The sequence below is a fragment of the Labeo rohita genome, unplaced genomic scaffold (genome assembly GCF_022985175.1).
Source record: "Labeo rohita strain BAU-BD-2019 unplaced genomic scaffold, IGBB_LRoh.1.0 scaffold_978, whole genome shotgun sequence".
NCBI classification, from domain to species: domain Eukaryota; kingdom Metazoa; phylum Chordata; class Actinopteri; order Cypriniformes; family Cyprinidae; genus Labeo; species Labeo rohita.
Genome location: NW_026129940.1, coordinates 1 through 17,021, shown reverse-complemented (window position 1 = coordinate 17,021; position 17,021 = coordinate 1). Strand labels below are relative to the sequence as shown.

The 17,021-nt window shown below is 37.4% G+C and overlaps 1 protein-coding gene across 1 annotated transcript; it reads left to right on the top strand.

Annotated features, from left to right (window-relative positions):
• The first annotated feature begins 2,397 nt into the window (after window positions 1-2,397).
• On the top strand, window positions 2,398-11,952 carry LOC127162588 (NACHT, LRR and PYD domains-containing protein 3-like). The gene is given in 9 exon segments (XM_051105382.1): window positions 2,398-2,508; window positions 2,931-3,050; window positions 3,052-3,098; window positions 3,245-5,122; window positions 8,402-8,572; window positions 9,052-9,222; window positions 9,552-9,713; window positions 10,365-10,411; window positions 10,749-11,952. Coding segments are annotated over 8 exon segments (3,129 nt in total). The 5' UTR covers window positions 2,398-2,508; window positions 2,931-2,945; the 3' UTR covers window positions 11,297-11,952.
• Window positions 11,953-17,021: the final 5,069 nt, after the last annotated feature.

Below are 17,021 nucleotides of genomic sequence, written 5' to 3'. Positions count from 1 at the left end.
CGTCCGCGCCACATCGAGTTGAAAACAACTTTTCAGAATGCCGCAAACTCACCGCGGGTCATGTGACAAGATTCAACCAATTAGCTTCATCCTTTCCCGTAACAACATTGAAAGCTCAGCCAAGATGTAGAAACAGCTGATCATAGCTGTACATTTTTAAATAAATTTAGTAGCAGAGCTACAGCAAGTGATTTTTAGTGCTGGGAATCCGTTTGTCCTTTTGTTGAAACCTCCGCGTCTTCACTGAGAGTGCGGGTCATTGTTGCTTAGCAACAGCAGACGCCACGGGACCGCAAGCTACAGAGTGCTTTGGAAAAGATGAAAAATCGGCGCGCCTAGCGTTTTCCACGCGTTTTTAGGCGCGATATGTGAACGGCCCCTATGGAATGTTAGATGTAGACAAAATTTCATTCGGAAGTGTAAAACATCCGATTATATCTAAAGGGAAAAAAAGCCAAATTGTTGCTTGTGTGTGTGTGTGTGTGTGTACCTGGTATTTATCACGTTATGGGGACCAAATGTCCCCACAAGGATAGTAATACACACATAAATTTGGACCTTGTGGGGACATTTGTTAGGTACATCAAGCATAATGAGTTTTTTTTTTTTATTTTTTTTGAGAAGTAAAAGTGTGCACAGTCTCCTGTGAGGGCTAGGTTTAGGTGTAGGGCGATATAAAATATGGTTTGTACAGTATAAAAACCATTACGCCTATGGAATGTCCCCATAAAACATGGAAACACAACGTGTGTGTTTGTTTTAAATTCTGGCAAATTCATACATTTTTAGAGAAAGCAAATGTAAAATTGGGACTTTTAATTAATTTGAATGAGACTTTAAGTTCTCCTTTTTATAATAATATATGGCACTTGATGCCAAAATAGATTTGAAAAACAAAGTACAGTAAAAAAAAATCTTTTCTAATCTTAATTTTATTATGTATACAGAAACACAAATGTTGACTACAGTCTAAATGAGACACACTACAGACTTCTGTTGTATTTTTATAAAGACATCAGAATGCAGCTTAACAGGAGTTTTGTATTTCTGAGTCTCTGAGTGCCACCTGGAGGAAGATTTAGTTTCTCGCTCACAGGAAACGGTTTTTAGCAACTGCTTACTCTGTTACTATGCTAATTGAGGGTCAGGTCAGAGCTTATCTTCTAAACACACTTCATAAATGTTAAAGGCTGTGGAGCTCGTCTAACACTCCATGAAGGTTGTCGTCTCTTCCTGATCACTCATTCTCAACTGTCTGTCTTACAATCACAGTCAAACTGCTTGTTCGGTAGAATTGAAAATGTGGATCAAACTCAAGTCAGATTTAGTCTTCTCCATATATCATTTAGTATCCTCAAATTATGTATTTTATTCTGTTTACAAATCCTGGCAGCCTATTTAATAGAAAATTATTATTATCTTTTAAAACAAATGTAATTTTCATCAATAATCAGTAAATAATGTCTGTTTATCACTCAATATGGGTCAAACTGTTAAATAAAGTAATGTGTTAAGTATTTATTATTAACATTTAGTTTGTTTTGTTTTGTTTTTTTTAAAACAGTTTTTCTTTTAGGGTTATAATAAAAGGTAACGCTAGAGTTTAATATCTGTTAATCCATTCAGATTCTAAATATATGAACAGAACGTTTCTAATAAAAAGTTAAATTTAAAAAGGTTTATTTGATAAAAACCCAAACTATATAGGCTATATGTTTGAATTTCTGTAAACTGTGATGGAGTAGACAAGCTGACTTCAATCCTGCCTTTGTCAGCCAATCAAAACATTTTGCCTTTGACTAAATCATGTATCTCAGTGTAACACTAAACACTTCTAGAGGCTGCGTTCTTTAGCATTGTCATAAGTGCACCCACCTCCCATGCCGAAAACGCGGGTTCAAATCCCACTCAAAACGAGTGAGGGGACTAGAACTGGTGTGGTTACATCAGCAGAAACACATCAACTTCTTTAGCTCTCTCTACCGACTTCATTTTCTCCCACAGTCCTCAGCCAAGTGGGCACAATTCCAACACCTGGAAATTCACTCTTCTCTTTTCTCTCAGCATTTACACTTCCTTTGAATTTAACCACTTCTTTTGGTGGCAGTGAATATAACAAAACATAACTTTATTCAACAATAATGCTTCTCTACCGTGTCACAGTACCACACATGCGTGCTGCTTAGGATGGACCGGTCATTGGGATTACTTTTTAATATTATTATTTTATGGTGTTTATTTTGATAGTTCTCATTTTGTTCTTTGCTCAGTCTTGGGTGTATAATAAATGGCCCAACATTGACTTTACACTCCTGTCTATATCTTTTGGTTAAATTTTAACTGAGCTGTTTATAAAACTATAAATCTGTTCAAAGTGCATTTTATGAAAAAGAAAGTGCAAAACATCATTTAAGAAATGTATTTGTTAATGAGGTTTCAGTTGAAATGCTGCTGTCTTGAGACAAACAGAATGGATTTGATGTTTGATTCACTGCTGATGACACAGAGGTAGGTTTAAAAGAGTGCATGCCTGGCTCGTATTCATGTACTGACTAATTTGTATGTGCATGAAAACAGGAAACGATCTATGCTGTAAAAATATATTCAGATAGTTTCATATTCAAAGACTGTATATAATAATTCATATATACTTTATGAGATCCGTCTTTAAACAAATTTAATTATCACATCACGATAGCAGCAGCTCTACTGGTCATTAACAAAATTCTTTGCAGTTCTTGTAAACTTCTCAGGAAATTCCATGATACAGATCTGTTTGTATATGTGATTATAGAATGGATAGTTTGTTTCAATGTATACATTTATGTGGCATTAGTGTGCTGAAGAATTCATAATTAAATAATTATTTTAATATTCACCATTAAATCTACAGTAGAAAGTTTTATATTCATGTTCTGTGATTTTTCTAGTGTGTTGCATCTACAATGAGTCTCTATGAGTGGAAAGAGGAGGGGGAGGATGATGTTCAGACACATAAAGCAGCATCACCAGAACCCAGCTGTGTGTCTCTGAAGAGTGACACATCTTTGCCTGCTCCCCCCTAATCTCAGTGATGGAGCAGTGACCTCTGACCCTCAGTGAGTAAAAAAAGACTGAACATGAAAAAAAACCTAAATCAGAAACACTGTCTGAACTGACTGTGGTGTCATTTCATATTAGAGCTCAGAGTTTGGTGTGTTGGAGCATTTAACATTTTTTTTTCTCTTTTAATGCTTTTTCACAGTTTCTGCAGAGTGAAGAGAGATGTAATCAGATTGGTGATGCCCTGTCGGACGGACTCCTGCACTGACTCCAACTCTCAGACCCTCATCAGGCAGAGAGTCAAAGACCAACACAAAACCAGCATGAAAAACAAGTATGAGAGCTTATTTGAGGGAATCAAACAAGAAGAGAATCAAACTCTCCTGAACAGGATCTACACACAGCTCTACATCATAGAGGGAGAGAGTGAAGGAGTGAATGAAGAACATGAGGTTTTACAGATGGAAAAAACAGTCAGATCACAAGACACTACAATCTACTGCAATGACATCTTTAAACCCTTACAACAACCAGGACATGAGGAGAAAGACGAAATCAAGACTGTTCTTACTAAAGGCATCGCTGGAATTGGAAAAACAGTCTCTGTGCAAAAGTTCATTCTGGACTGGACAGAGGGAAAAGCCAATCAGGATGTAGATTTCATGTTTGTGCTTTCATTTCGAGAGCTGAACTTGATTAAAGATCACCAGTACAGTCTTCACAGACTTCTGCTGGACTTTCATCCTGAACTTCAAGACTTGGAATCAAAGGCTTTTGAAGAGTGTAAAGTTGTGTTCATCTTTGATGGTCTGGATGAAAACAGAATTACACTGATGTTTTCAGAGGATGAGAAAATCTGTGATGTGAATGAGTCTTCATCAATGGGTGTGTTGATGTCAAACCTCATCAGAGGAGAGCTGCTTCCCTCTGCTCTCATCTGGATCACCTCCAGACCAGCAGCAGCCAATCAGATCCCCTCACAATACATCAACCGACTGACAGAAATTCAGGGATTCAATGAGCCTCAGAAGGAGGAATATTTCAGGAAGAGAATCAGCGACGAGCATCAAGCCAGCAGAATCATCTCACACATTAGAAGATCAAGAAGCCTCCACGTCATGTGTCACATCCCCGTCTTCTGCTGGATCTCAGCCACTGTGCTTCAAAACCTACCAAAACAAGATGACAGTGCAGAAATCCCTCAAACTCTGACTGAAATGTACATCCACTTCCTGCTGACTCAGATCAACATGAGGAATCAGAAGTATGATGAGACAAACCCAGAGAAACTCCTGAAGTCTAACAGAGACGTGATAGTGAAACTTGCTGAACTGGCTTTCAAACAGCTGATGAAGGGCAATGTGATGTTCTATGAGGAGGACCTGACTGAGAGCAGCATAGACGTCACTGACGCCTCATTGTATTCTGGGATTTGCACTGAGATCTTTAAGGAGGAATCTGTGATCCATCAGAGGAAAGTCTACTGCTTCATTCATCTGAGCTTTCAGGAGTTTCTTGCTGCTTTCTTTGTGTTTTATTCCATTGTTGTCAAGAATGAGCAATCACTGAATTCATTTCTGGGTTTCCAATGTCCATGGTACAGTCAGAAAGACTCTCTGTATAAGCTACTAAGAAAGGCAGTTAATAAATCCCTACATAGTAAAAATGGACACCTTGATCTTTTCCTGCGGTTCCTGCTGGGCGTCTCACTGGAGTCCAATCAGAGAATCTTACAGGATCTACTGACACACACAGCGAACAGTTCAGAGATCATCACAAGAATCACACATTACATTAAGGAGAAAATCAGTGCTGAACATCTCTCAGCTGACAGATGCATCAATCTGTTCCTCTGTCTGCTGGAAATGAAGGATCAGACTCTGTACAGAGAAATTCAGGAGTTTGTGAAATCAGAGAATCATTCAGTGAGAAAACTCTCTCCATCTCAATGCTCAACAGTTGCCTACATGTTTCAGATATCAGAGGAGGTGCTGGATGAGTTTGATCTGAAGAAATACAACACATCAGCTGAGGGTAGAAGGAGATTGATACCAGCTGTTGGAAAATGCAGAAAAGCTCTGTGAGTATTAATTTATGTGTTGTTGAGACACAGGAACATTTTCAAATCACAATTCCTCTTTCAAATCTCTAAAAACATAACTGTCTCTGAGACATAACAGACATTTTTAATGTTTAGTCTCTCCTGATTTATTCCAACCAACATGTGTAATGACATGACAATTATAACATGACAATTAGCTAATCAACTCAAAAGGTAAATGTAAATAATTACAATGAATTATAATTAATTACATTTATTTTTCTCAGCTGCCAAAAGTAATTGTAGCAGAATTATTTTATAAGTTAAGTGTAATTTCATTAGAGCTGTAATCGAGCCTTAAAAGTTAGGCCCGATAGGGCCCGAGCCCGACAGAATTCGGCCCGAGCCCGACAAGTATATTTTGATTGGCAGCTTTTTAAAAGCCCGAACCCGTTTACAGCCCAACATTATTCAAATGTGCGCAAGCACACAGCTCTTTTGCCTTTTGTCGTTTGTCAAGAATGAGTCATTTATACATGTTTTAACAATTTATTAATGACTAACGTAGGCTATAGGCCACTTGGACGTTGGAACAAAGAAATAAAATAAGTCCTCTGTAACATCGTAACATCTTATCACTCTAAATAGGCATACACTTAGCTTATAAATAAGCCAACGCGCCAATAAAAATGCCTCTTTCTTAACAAATTAAATTAAGATAAGTTCTAAATTAAGATGGGTATTTGGCAATTACGAAATTAAGATAAAGGCTCCGTGGGATTTGCTTCGCCACATCTCTCCACAATCCGGCCTCAACGCGACGGTGAATAGCACCTGAAATGTAATAAGAGAATAATGCCAACATTAGCCTATATACTCATTATGCATTTAAGACTCAAATAATATTTAGTTATATTTGAAAAACCTTTACTCACCAAGATTAGACTACATATTTTTGTGGAGGAAAATGATTGAATCCACTGTAGTTTCAGCGCGGTCCTGCGCTCACTGATGGTGCGTCCAGCAGCACTGAACACCCTTTCACTGCTGCTGTGACAGGCCGGGATACATAATCTTGATCTGGCTAATTTTGTCAAAACATAATCACCAGAAGCAAGCCTCCGTTTCACCTCCTCAGCATCAATTTTCGCATCTTTCTCGTGCTAATCGAAACGCATCACATGACCGCTCATTTACCGCACAAGCCGGAGTGCAAGCCCGAGCCCGGCCTGAGCCCATGTAAAATGATATAAATTAAGCCCGAACCCGACCGAACCCGTCGGGTTTCACCGGTTCGGGCAAAGATCTTCAGCTATAAATTTCATATCAAATCTAAGAAATGTTATATTCATGGCTACAGAAAACAACTTCCTTACAGTACTAATGTATTAGAGCAAGTAGCAAGATTGGCTCGTTTTTGACAAAATCAAAAACTCATGTAATTTGTGCACAAAAGTTGTATTAACTAAGCACTAACACAACACTAGTCTAACAAACATAAACACATTTACGCATACAAATGGATGAATGAAACCGTTAGAGAAACCAGAGAATGCAGCTATGGAGAATGGGTCAACCACCTAAGCAGAAACCATCAGCGCTATTTTACAATGAGGTCTGCAGCTTATACTTAATCTCTGTTTCATCTCTGTAATTTACTTGCATTGCCTTGGCCATTGAACGAGCATCTAGAAAGTCTTGATGGTTGGATGATGAATCAAATTTGAAGAATGACGACTTCCTTTTTTTCCGTGAGGTCCACTTTTACCTAAAGGGGTCATCGGATGCAAAACTCACTTTTACATGTTGTTTGAACATAAATGTGTGTTGGCAGTGTGTGTACACAACCACCTTATAATGATAAATATCCACCCAGTGGTATTTTTTTAATCTTTAAAAGTAATATGCCCTTTTTCAAGTCAGGTCATTCGCAGCTTCTTGTTGGTGTGGCGTCACACCGACAATGGTTGCTCCCACTATAGTTGATTGACAAGAGAGTCTTACCTTAGGCCCACCCTAAACGAGCTGTGAACAGTCTGTCTCTGACCGCCACTGTTTCGACTCTGGTGCAGGGGACGACAAGAATGTCTCCGAGTGGCGTGTTCTGTTGTTGGCTTTAATAATGAACACAGCAGTCGTCATTTACGACATCTGAGCCACTGAAGATGCAGAGGATTAGAGCTACTTTTGTTTTTGAAGGAAATGCGCCCGGCGACATGAATGAAAAAAATATACAAACTAAAATATTTTGTCAATAAAATAAAAGGATTAACCTTTTCAAATAAAGTAATGGTGTTTTTTAAGAATCTAATTTTTGAGGTTCACAATGAACACATCGCAACCATGTGTGGGACGGCCATGATCGCAAAACACAGCTATACAGTATAGTTCAAAACAATGTGCGCAAATAGATGAAACACATTCAGTCATTAAAAAAACCTCTCCCCTCCCTCCACACACAGCTCTCATAGAACATGAGACACATAAACCAGCCAAAATGCTTTAATTTTCTTGAAATAATTTCTCAACATTAAACGTCGATTGTGAGTCTTTATTCACCTGTTTCTTGTGGTTTCTTTTTAAAATCCATAAAAGTAAATGGTGAAAATTACATGGCTAATGTCATAGAATAGCATATTTTAATATAGCAGAGCAGATTGTAAGGCAGTGTTACAACTTTCCCCATCAGCGTGACTGAAATATAAAAGTAGTTTGTGTCTTCTGCTGACTTGCCAAGCATTAATAAACTATCTAAACTGATAAACAACAGATTGGTGATTAAAATAATAGCAGATTTGTCTCATTTCACATGAATACTAAAAACTGAGAAGAAAAATTTACTTCAGCCAGAAATGTACTTTTACTATGGCAAAATAAATATTCAGCAATTTCATCAAAAGGCATTTTAAATTTTGGTGCACTTTTTCTCTGTATAGTGTTGCCATGGCAACTAGTAAATACCATAAATTTGGTTATGCTGGCATGTGGGGGAAATATTTAAACCATGTGTGTTACAATTAACCCCACGTTAGTTTGTGCCCCACACACCCCTACACATTCACAAACATTTGTAAATGCAACAACATTTCAACTAATGCATGAACTGCTTTTTTGTTTTGACTTTTTGAATCTCTTTCTAAACCTAAAAATTAATGTTTATCTTTTGAAATGTCATATTGTGTTGTTGGCTAAACCACCTGGAGTAACAGTAATAGCTAAAATTCTTTTGGGATATATCTGTCCTACTTCCTCCTGAGTACTTGACTGCTACTCTGAAGACACATGTATTTGAACACCGAATTTCATTCTATGTTGTAGACTTGCCGCCTGTAATCTCACTCGTCATTGCTGTGAAAGTTTGTCTTCATCTCTACAATCATCAGACTCACTGAGAGAGCTGGACCTGAGTAACAATGACCTGCAGGATTCAGGAGTGAAGCGTCTATTTGGTGGATTGAAGAGTTCACACTGTCAACTCAACATACTGAGGTAAGAAAACTAAAGGTTTGCATGATTATGAAATTAAAGATGCCCTCTGCTCTGGTTCTAATCTCCTGGGTGTTTGTAATTTATCAGAAGATCTCAATGTGTCTGAAGAATTTGGCTTTGTATTTGCTTCAGCTTGTTGTTTTAACAATATTTGTTATTATTTAAAATATAGTACAGAGAGGAGTGGACATTTCTGCCATATCATATGTGTTTACATGTATTTCCTGTTATATCAGATTTCATCATGGGTGAAATTGTACATTACATTTTTATCAATACAGGTATGTGTGCTAATTGGGAATTGAACCTCTGACTTAGCATTGTTATTGCCAGTAGAGCTGCATGAACCCATACGCCATGGTGATGTGACAACAAGGTTTCATAGTATCTTACTAATTGGGCACTGCGGCCATGATGTCCAAAAAATATTTTAACCCACCATCTTTCATTACTGAACCATATTTCACACTGTGTTTTAGACTTGCTGGCTGTAATCTCACTGATCAGTGCTGTAAAAGTTTGTCTTCATGTCTACAATCATCAAACTCACTGAGAGTGCTGGACCTGAGTAACAATGACCTGCAGGATTCAGGTGTGAAACTTCTGTCTGATGGACTGAAGAGTTTGCACTGTCAACTCAACATACTGAGGTAGGAAAAACAGATCAACGTTCACTTGGTTATTAAATTAAAGATGCCCTCCGCTCTGGTCCTTATCTCCTGGGTGTTTGTAAAATATCAGCAGACCCCTGTATGTCTGAAGCCAGTTAGTTTTTTTAGCTGTCGCCAACTAAGAGTGCTGAGAATTCCAGGCTGAAAATGTTTCCTAACTGTGCTGTGCTGGACTGAGCTCAAATGGAACCATTCCTTGTCATTCTTGGCCCGACGGTAGAAAAGCGGCTATTGAGTAAAACACTGTACCCCAAGTTACTCAAGCTGAAATGAACCTGTAATCAGTGTTTTTGTATATGTGTTTGTAGATTATCTGGCTGTATGGTGACAGAGAAAGGCTGTTGTTTTCTGGCTTCAGCTCTGAGTTCAAACCCCTCACACCTGAGAGAGCTGGATCTGAGCTACAATCACCCAGGACAATCATTAGTCAAGCTGCTCTCTGATCCAAACTACAGACTGGACAAACTCAAGTATGTTCAACACAAACAATCATGTGTTTTTTGTGTTGGTATGTTTGATGCTCACAGAACATGTATGCACACAAATAATGCACAGAAAAATAAGAACGTGTCTGTGACTAAAGATGATCTTGTTTCAGCTTAACAGCTGCTTAACAGAGAAACACACTCAAGTCTCTGTTCCCAAAACATCAATTCAAAGGTTGTTATTGCTCTAGAATGTAAATTCTCATTGCTGTCAGAGATATGAAACAAAAACAGATCCAATATACAGTACAAACTCGGAGATCATAGTCTAAATGAAAAGAAATGATTTCTGATCTCATGATACTGAATAAAGCAGATCAGCTTAGTGCAGCTGAACAGCAAGAAATTTCTGCAGTTAGAATGTAGATACAAATAGATAAAAGTGATTAAAAGTGATTAGTGAATGTAAATTTGACGTAGTCAAATTTTATCTTTATTTGCATTCCTCATAAGTCCACTGCAGAGTTTTCATGTTTGCAATATAAAAGCTTACTTAATTTTGCCTGCTTATGAGAAAAATTACATTAGCATATGGTTGAGAGATCCGTCTTTAATATAATGTTCACTTTGTTTTTATATATATATAAAAAAAACTTCATTATTATGTAAATTGAGTGTGAAATCTTTTGCTTATAGTGTGGATCATGGAGGACAGATCAGGACTACAACAGGACCACAGAAATGTAGGTCACATGCACACACTGTTATTATATATATATATATATATATATATATATATATCTCTCTCTCTCTATATATATATATATATATATATATATATATATTTGCATTTGTTCATTGAATTAACAGATTTGTTTTGTGCACAGTCCCTAAACACAATCCTTATATAAACCTTTTGGCATGTTTCATTTTAAAATAACTACTCACTTAGTCCATTTATTAATAACTATCATTGTTGCTTTTTTAAGGCCTTACAAACTGCAACAACAAACTCTAACAAACATGTCTTTAGGCAGTATGATTTGATATAAATGTTGTAATCTCTTGTCTTGTGTTCAGATGCATGTGATCTGACTCTGGATTCAAACACAGCAAACACTCATCTCATTCTCTCTGAGAGGAACAGAAAGATGAAATGTGTGAAAGAAAAGCAGCCGTATCCTGATCATCCAGAGAGATTTATGTGTCATCAGGTTCTGTGTAGAGAGAGTCTGTCTGGACACTGTTACTGGGAGGCTGAATGGGGCGGGTCTTGGGTTTATATATCAGTGGCATATAAAGGAATCAGTAGGAAAGGACAGAGTGATGACTGTTTGTTTGGATCCAATAAATGGTCCTGGAGTTTGATCTGTTATAAGGGTGGTTTCACTGCCTGTCATAATTATACGACCATGGTCGTACTTGCCCCTTCACTTCGCTCTAACAAAGTAGGAGTGTATCTGAACTGGTCGGCCGGCACTCTGTCCTTCTACAGCGTCTCTGACAAACACACACTCACACACATACACACATTCAGCAGCACATTCACTGAACCACTCTTTGCTGGATTTAGAGTTTTTTCTGATAGTTTAGTGTCTCTGTGTAAAATTAAACCTGTAAGGAGTTGAACCTGAAATTTGAGTGATAGAAACACACTCACATTTTCTCCCTCTTTAACTCAAACAGCTGGTAATTCTCTCTTTTGTAATTTTACTTTGGGTTTATATAAAAATACACATTCCCTTTAACTCAAGATTACTCAGATATCATCAGTACTCAGCCTCAGCATGACTTTACCTGTATTTTAAATTACACATTTCATTTTGTGTTTTAGGGTTACAGGTAATGTCTGTAAACGTAATGCATGAAGGTAGAAAATTGCGAGTACCTTTTATGTTTATTTAAATATTTTTTCTTACAATGTGTCTAATTTAATTCACATGTGATGTGTGAACTGTTAGACAACACTCTGCCTGAGGAGTTGATCAATGGTTTTCTTCTTTTTGTGTAATTTAAAGGAAAAATGTATGCCTCTTTTAATCATTTGTCACTTTTTGCTAAAAAGCTGCCAAATAAATGTTTAACAGTGGCTTTTTTAAAAAAATAAATAAAAATTTGTTGTCTTTTGGGGGAAAATTAGTTGCTAGGGTTGTCTGAAAATGTAAATTAAATTAAATTTAGCAACAAAATTGCTAAGTTGGCAACACTGTACCTGGTGGAATATTTAGTTTTTCACTCACATTGAGCAGTAGGAAAGCAGTTGCAATTTCAAAAAGATTTCTTCCTCTAGGCCTGCTCTATATAGACTATATGTTTGAATTTGTGTATATTGTGATGTATAATATAACTTTCCTTGTTCTATATTATTCGTGTTGTGTGTTTTTGGGGAGTTTGGCAGGTGTTAACATAATTTTTTACAATATTTCTGCTTTACTGTATATTTCGTTACATCGTTGCGCCAGTGGGTGGCGACAATTAACCAGTCAAACACCATAACTCTGTGGTTCTAGAAGACTTTCAGACTTGACGGGAACATAGAGCCTGTGAGGAACATTATACACTTTTAAGAAGCTAGATTAGGATTTCATTCTCACCTGTCATTTGATTCATATTACTAGACTGCAGAGCTTGTTGATTCTCTTCTCTCACTGACTGTGTGATGCTGTCGAAAGTGAAACTATTTTGAAACTTTTACAACTTTCAACAGACAGGAAGGAAGAACAGCGTGGTAAAAAAAAAGTTGTGCGTGAATAATGTAAATCATTTAAAAGTCTAAAGACAGAAATCATAAATTTAGTGAAACTTGTTTGATGTTCTTCATTGTCGAGACAGAGGTAAGCTTGAACAAACATTCTCATGAATAAATCAATGTGAAACTGTACGTGTAACTATTTGTATTTCTGTCTGGCTGTAATTAAGAGTAGGCCTATTTTCAGTTGGTTAAATAGTCTCTACTGAGAGTTTTTCTTATTCGTATTTATTCTTCAATTTTTTTTTCTGAATGTATTGAACTTAAATTGAGCTTTTGACTGGTGATTCATCCACCTTTTTTAATAGGCTATAAAATTGTGTGGCAGAGATTTCATTATTTCTCTTGTATATCTGTATAGAAGTTAATTTGGTTGCAAATTTTGTGTTTTTCTGTAGCACTGCCTGTGAAATGAGTCTGTATGAGAAGAGAGAGGAGGAGGATGTTCAGAAACATAAAGCAGCATCTCCAGAATCCAGCTGTGTGTCTATGAAGAGTGACATGTCAAAGGGAATTCCCCCTCTTCTCAGTGATGGAGCAGAGTGAGTATAATCATGATTTAACTGATGTAGTAAAACATAATCAGGCATTTTAAAAACATTTCAGACAAGCTGGATTCATCTTGGTAGTGATAAAAAATGACGGATGAAATGACAGATAAAATATTTATATAGTCATGTGAAAAAGTTAGGACACCCTATCAAATTCCATGGTTTTCTGTATCAGGGTATAATAAAAAATTATCTGGTCCTTGGCTTTAAAATTTGGTTTTAAAATTTGGAAAAGAAAACCATATAACATATAAAACCAAATGACATATCACACTGTGTTATTATTTATCTTTGTATTATTTTTTTGTACTTGCCAATACCGATACCCGGAGCCATTGCAAGGGCTGTGCCAAGTGTGCGGTCACATAGAGCCTTGCACTTCTACAGGAGCTCATGGCAAAATACAGTGACAGCTGACTTGTTGATGTAAAGCCAACAGGTTTAAAGGTTATGTCTGGGACCTCAGAAAGACTATAATATCTAAAAGTTAGAGCGTCAGTGAGCATGTCAAGGTCTTTGAGAGCTTTATAATTGCATTTTATTAATGATTTTGCCCACCTTTGAAATGGGTCAAACCATAGATATTACCTTTCAAATGTAAGAAAATAAGCTACATGCGCCGTCAGCTGAATTAAAAGGTTTACCTTCGCTTCATCTGTCTATTTGTTGCATGCGCATTCGTTATTATAGCCATACTGCCCCCCACTCCCTGCAGAGAGCCTCACACCTCAACTTCACACCTCAACTTCATGTTGCTATTTAGCGTGTGAAAAAAAAAAAAAAAAAGACCCACAGCAGTGCTAACCAGACATGCTGTGGGTGGAGTTGCATGTTTTAAAGGGTCATGAAACCCCCCCTGTTTCAGCACTGGTTCGTTCTCACCACAGATTTGAAAAAAGCTGCAAAAGTGGGCGTGGTGCGCTGCAGAGCTGAGGGGGAAGAGGGGAGATAGTGAACTTCAGGTTCAGACTGTTTAGACAGTTTCATTTCACTCCCATTGAGTTAATAACACAAATAAATGCACGTCCATTTGCACTCTGCTTTGAAAACATATATATGAACATGCTGTTGCACCTCTATTAACTTTTAAGGCTTATTTTGCAGCATTTATAATCCTTTTGATGGGTTGCGTCAAGGAGCTGTAAAAAACGCTATTACAGTCACTAACGTTATATGAATGAATCGCGTTTGTGCCGAACTCTTACAAAGCAATCTCTCTCAATCCATAAATGTTTTTCTCAGTTAATATATGCAGTCTCACAGCCTGAAGCATCTGTCATAGCAAATCAACACAGGCTGCCGTGAATAATTAGGCGAAGCGTATTCTCATAGAATAAGAAAACGCCGCCTCATGAATAATTATGAGACACCAGCGCGTCATCAAAGTACTATAGTCCATTGCCACGTCACAAACTGTGATGTACGCACAATGTAGATTTTAAACCCGGAAGATGAAAATAGCAAAAAAGCTCAAAATTAACACGTTTTTTCCAACAATGAAAATTAACAGATGCTAACATTGTTATCTATGATGTGCAACAAACACCTCTGCTAAAATCTCAGAAAAAGTAGTCCAGGGTTTCATGAACCTTTAAGCAGTCGGAGAATTATCAGTTAAAGGGGTCATATGATGCGGTTTCTTGTTTTCCATTGTCTTGAGTGTTACAAACTGTTTGTGGATAGATGAGATCTGTAAAGTTGGAAAGCTTAAAGTCTCAAACCCAAAGAGATATTTATCATAAAAGTTAAGACTTAGCCATGCCTTCCTAAACGGCTCGTTCAAACACGCCCCACTTCTACGTCACAATATGGGAAGATTTGCATAACACCGCCATATGTATATGCAAAGAAAGAAGGCGTAACTTCTACCGGCTGTAGTATTGTTGCAGCCGCTGCCATGATGTGGAGACGCTGTGTGTTTTATTGCGAAAGTGAAAGTACTTTAGCCTTCCAAATGAGGACACAACGAGAAATCAGTGGTTAAGTTAAGTTATGTTTACAACACTCTTCCTGATCAGTACAACGCAAATATTCAAGTGGGTGCTGGGCATTTTATGGAGGACTAGTAGCCTACAATACCAGCTGTACACAAAGGGTTAAGGCTATAGAGTGGGGCAGTTCCAACGTTGCAAGGACAGTCACTTCTGGTGCTTCTGACTGATGGCCTTGTACGTTTTCATATTTAAAGAATTTAAATATCAATTTTGAGCAGTGAAGAGTAGTGCTTATTTTGTTTCTCATTCTACGATTGCAAATGCAGACATGGTGTTATGTTTTACACGGTGCGGCGCGACGCTGCAACGCAACGCGTAAAAAGACAATATGAGTTATTATAATCAGTAGTTATGTCCCCACTGGATGCAATAAAATCCCTCGTTTATAATGGGTTTTTATTGATTTTGTCTTGTCGTGTGGGGAAATGGCATCACAACATGATAAGGGGCGTAACATTTCCTTCACACGCTTGAGGTATTCGGCCAATCACAACGCACCGGATAGCTGGTTAATCTGGGAACACCACGCATTTCATCAACGATGAGCTTTGTAAAAATCAAAGCATTTCAGAAAGGCGGGGTAGAGAGGAGCAACAATTATGTACAGTATGTGGAAAATAATGTTTAAACACATTGCATTACACCAAATACACAAAATAATGTTCTTTTAAGCAACATCATACAACCCCTTTAAAAGTGTTCAAAACGCAAAAATAACTATTTTATTGTGGATTTATCCTGTAGTGAACTTTTTGGGCATCTGTTAATATATGTCTGCCGTTGAATGTGTTAATTTATGTTGAGTTGTTTTGACATTCTAAGATAAACATCTTTAAATGTCTGTGGGTTCCAGGCCTCCTCCTTCCTGTAACTAAGAACTTTGTTACAATTACATATTCAGTGATTATAGCGTGATAAAATATTGCTCAGATACTGAGGTGGAGGAGCAGTCAGTCTTTATAGATTGCATTGGTGCCCTCCTACTTTTTACAGCTGCGTTGGTTCTAGAATTTTTTTTCCATTAATTTCTCCCATCCAAGGTAAAATTACAACATTATTTGAAGCATAAGAACATTTGAAAACCTGACAAAGGTACATTTTCAGTGCTTCATAGAAGTGGGTGGAGATAAAGAGCTCTTTTGGTGCAATTCAATTTTTCACCTTGAATTCCACTGTTAAATATGATTATCTTTAAAATAAGCTGAAATAATTAAAGCTTCAACAAAAGTATATACTATTGATTAAGTACTGGTTATTTGTAATTTTATGTTTGTGACTTGTTAGTATGATTAACATTCATTTAGAAACAGAAATTAAAAAGCACATCCAACAGTAATATTTTAGTGATTCTCATTTTTAATTATTCCTCCTCTACTCCTTGGTTTTCCACAGCATGGCCTGTAAAATGAATCTTTGTGAGATGAGGAAGGAGGATGTTCACACACATAAAGCAGCATGTCCAGAACCAAGCTCTGTGTCTGTGAAGAGTGACAGATCCATGGGAATCCCTCCTCTTCTCAGTAATGGATCAGTGACACATGTTTAGTAAGTACAAAACTGATAAGCAAGGATGTTGACCTAGGAACACGTTCTACTTAGGTAAACCATGTTCTGCATTGTTTGTCCATTATCCATATTATCTGTCCCTCAGATGCAGTGCATCATAAATGGTAAAGGTGTTGTTTAAACTTATAAGAAATTTAATGATTACTTTGAAGTGGTCAGTGTAAGCTGTAGTTTGTCAGCTGTAATTCTACAACTTACAAAGTTGAACCCGTGGATGAAGCTGAAACAGGTTCTAGTGACTATTGTTGGGTTCGAGTCCACCTAAGTCTAGTCCGAGTCTTTAACCAGTCGAGTCCAAGATGAGTCCGAGTCCAAAATGGGCCGAGTCGGACTCAAGTCCGAGTCCCAAAGGGCAGAGTCCGAGTCGAGTCCGAGTCCAAGGAAACACTACTGTTTGTCAGTATCTTAACATTGTTTTAACCCAAAGGGTTCCCAAACTCGGTCCTGGAGGGCCGGTGTCCTACAGAGTTTAGCTCCAGCCCCAATTAGACAC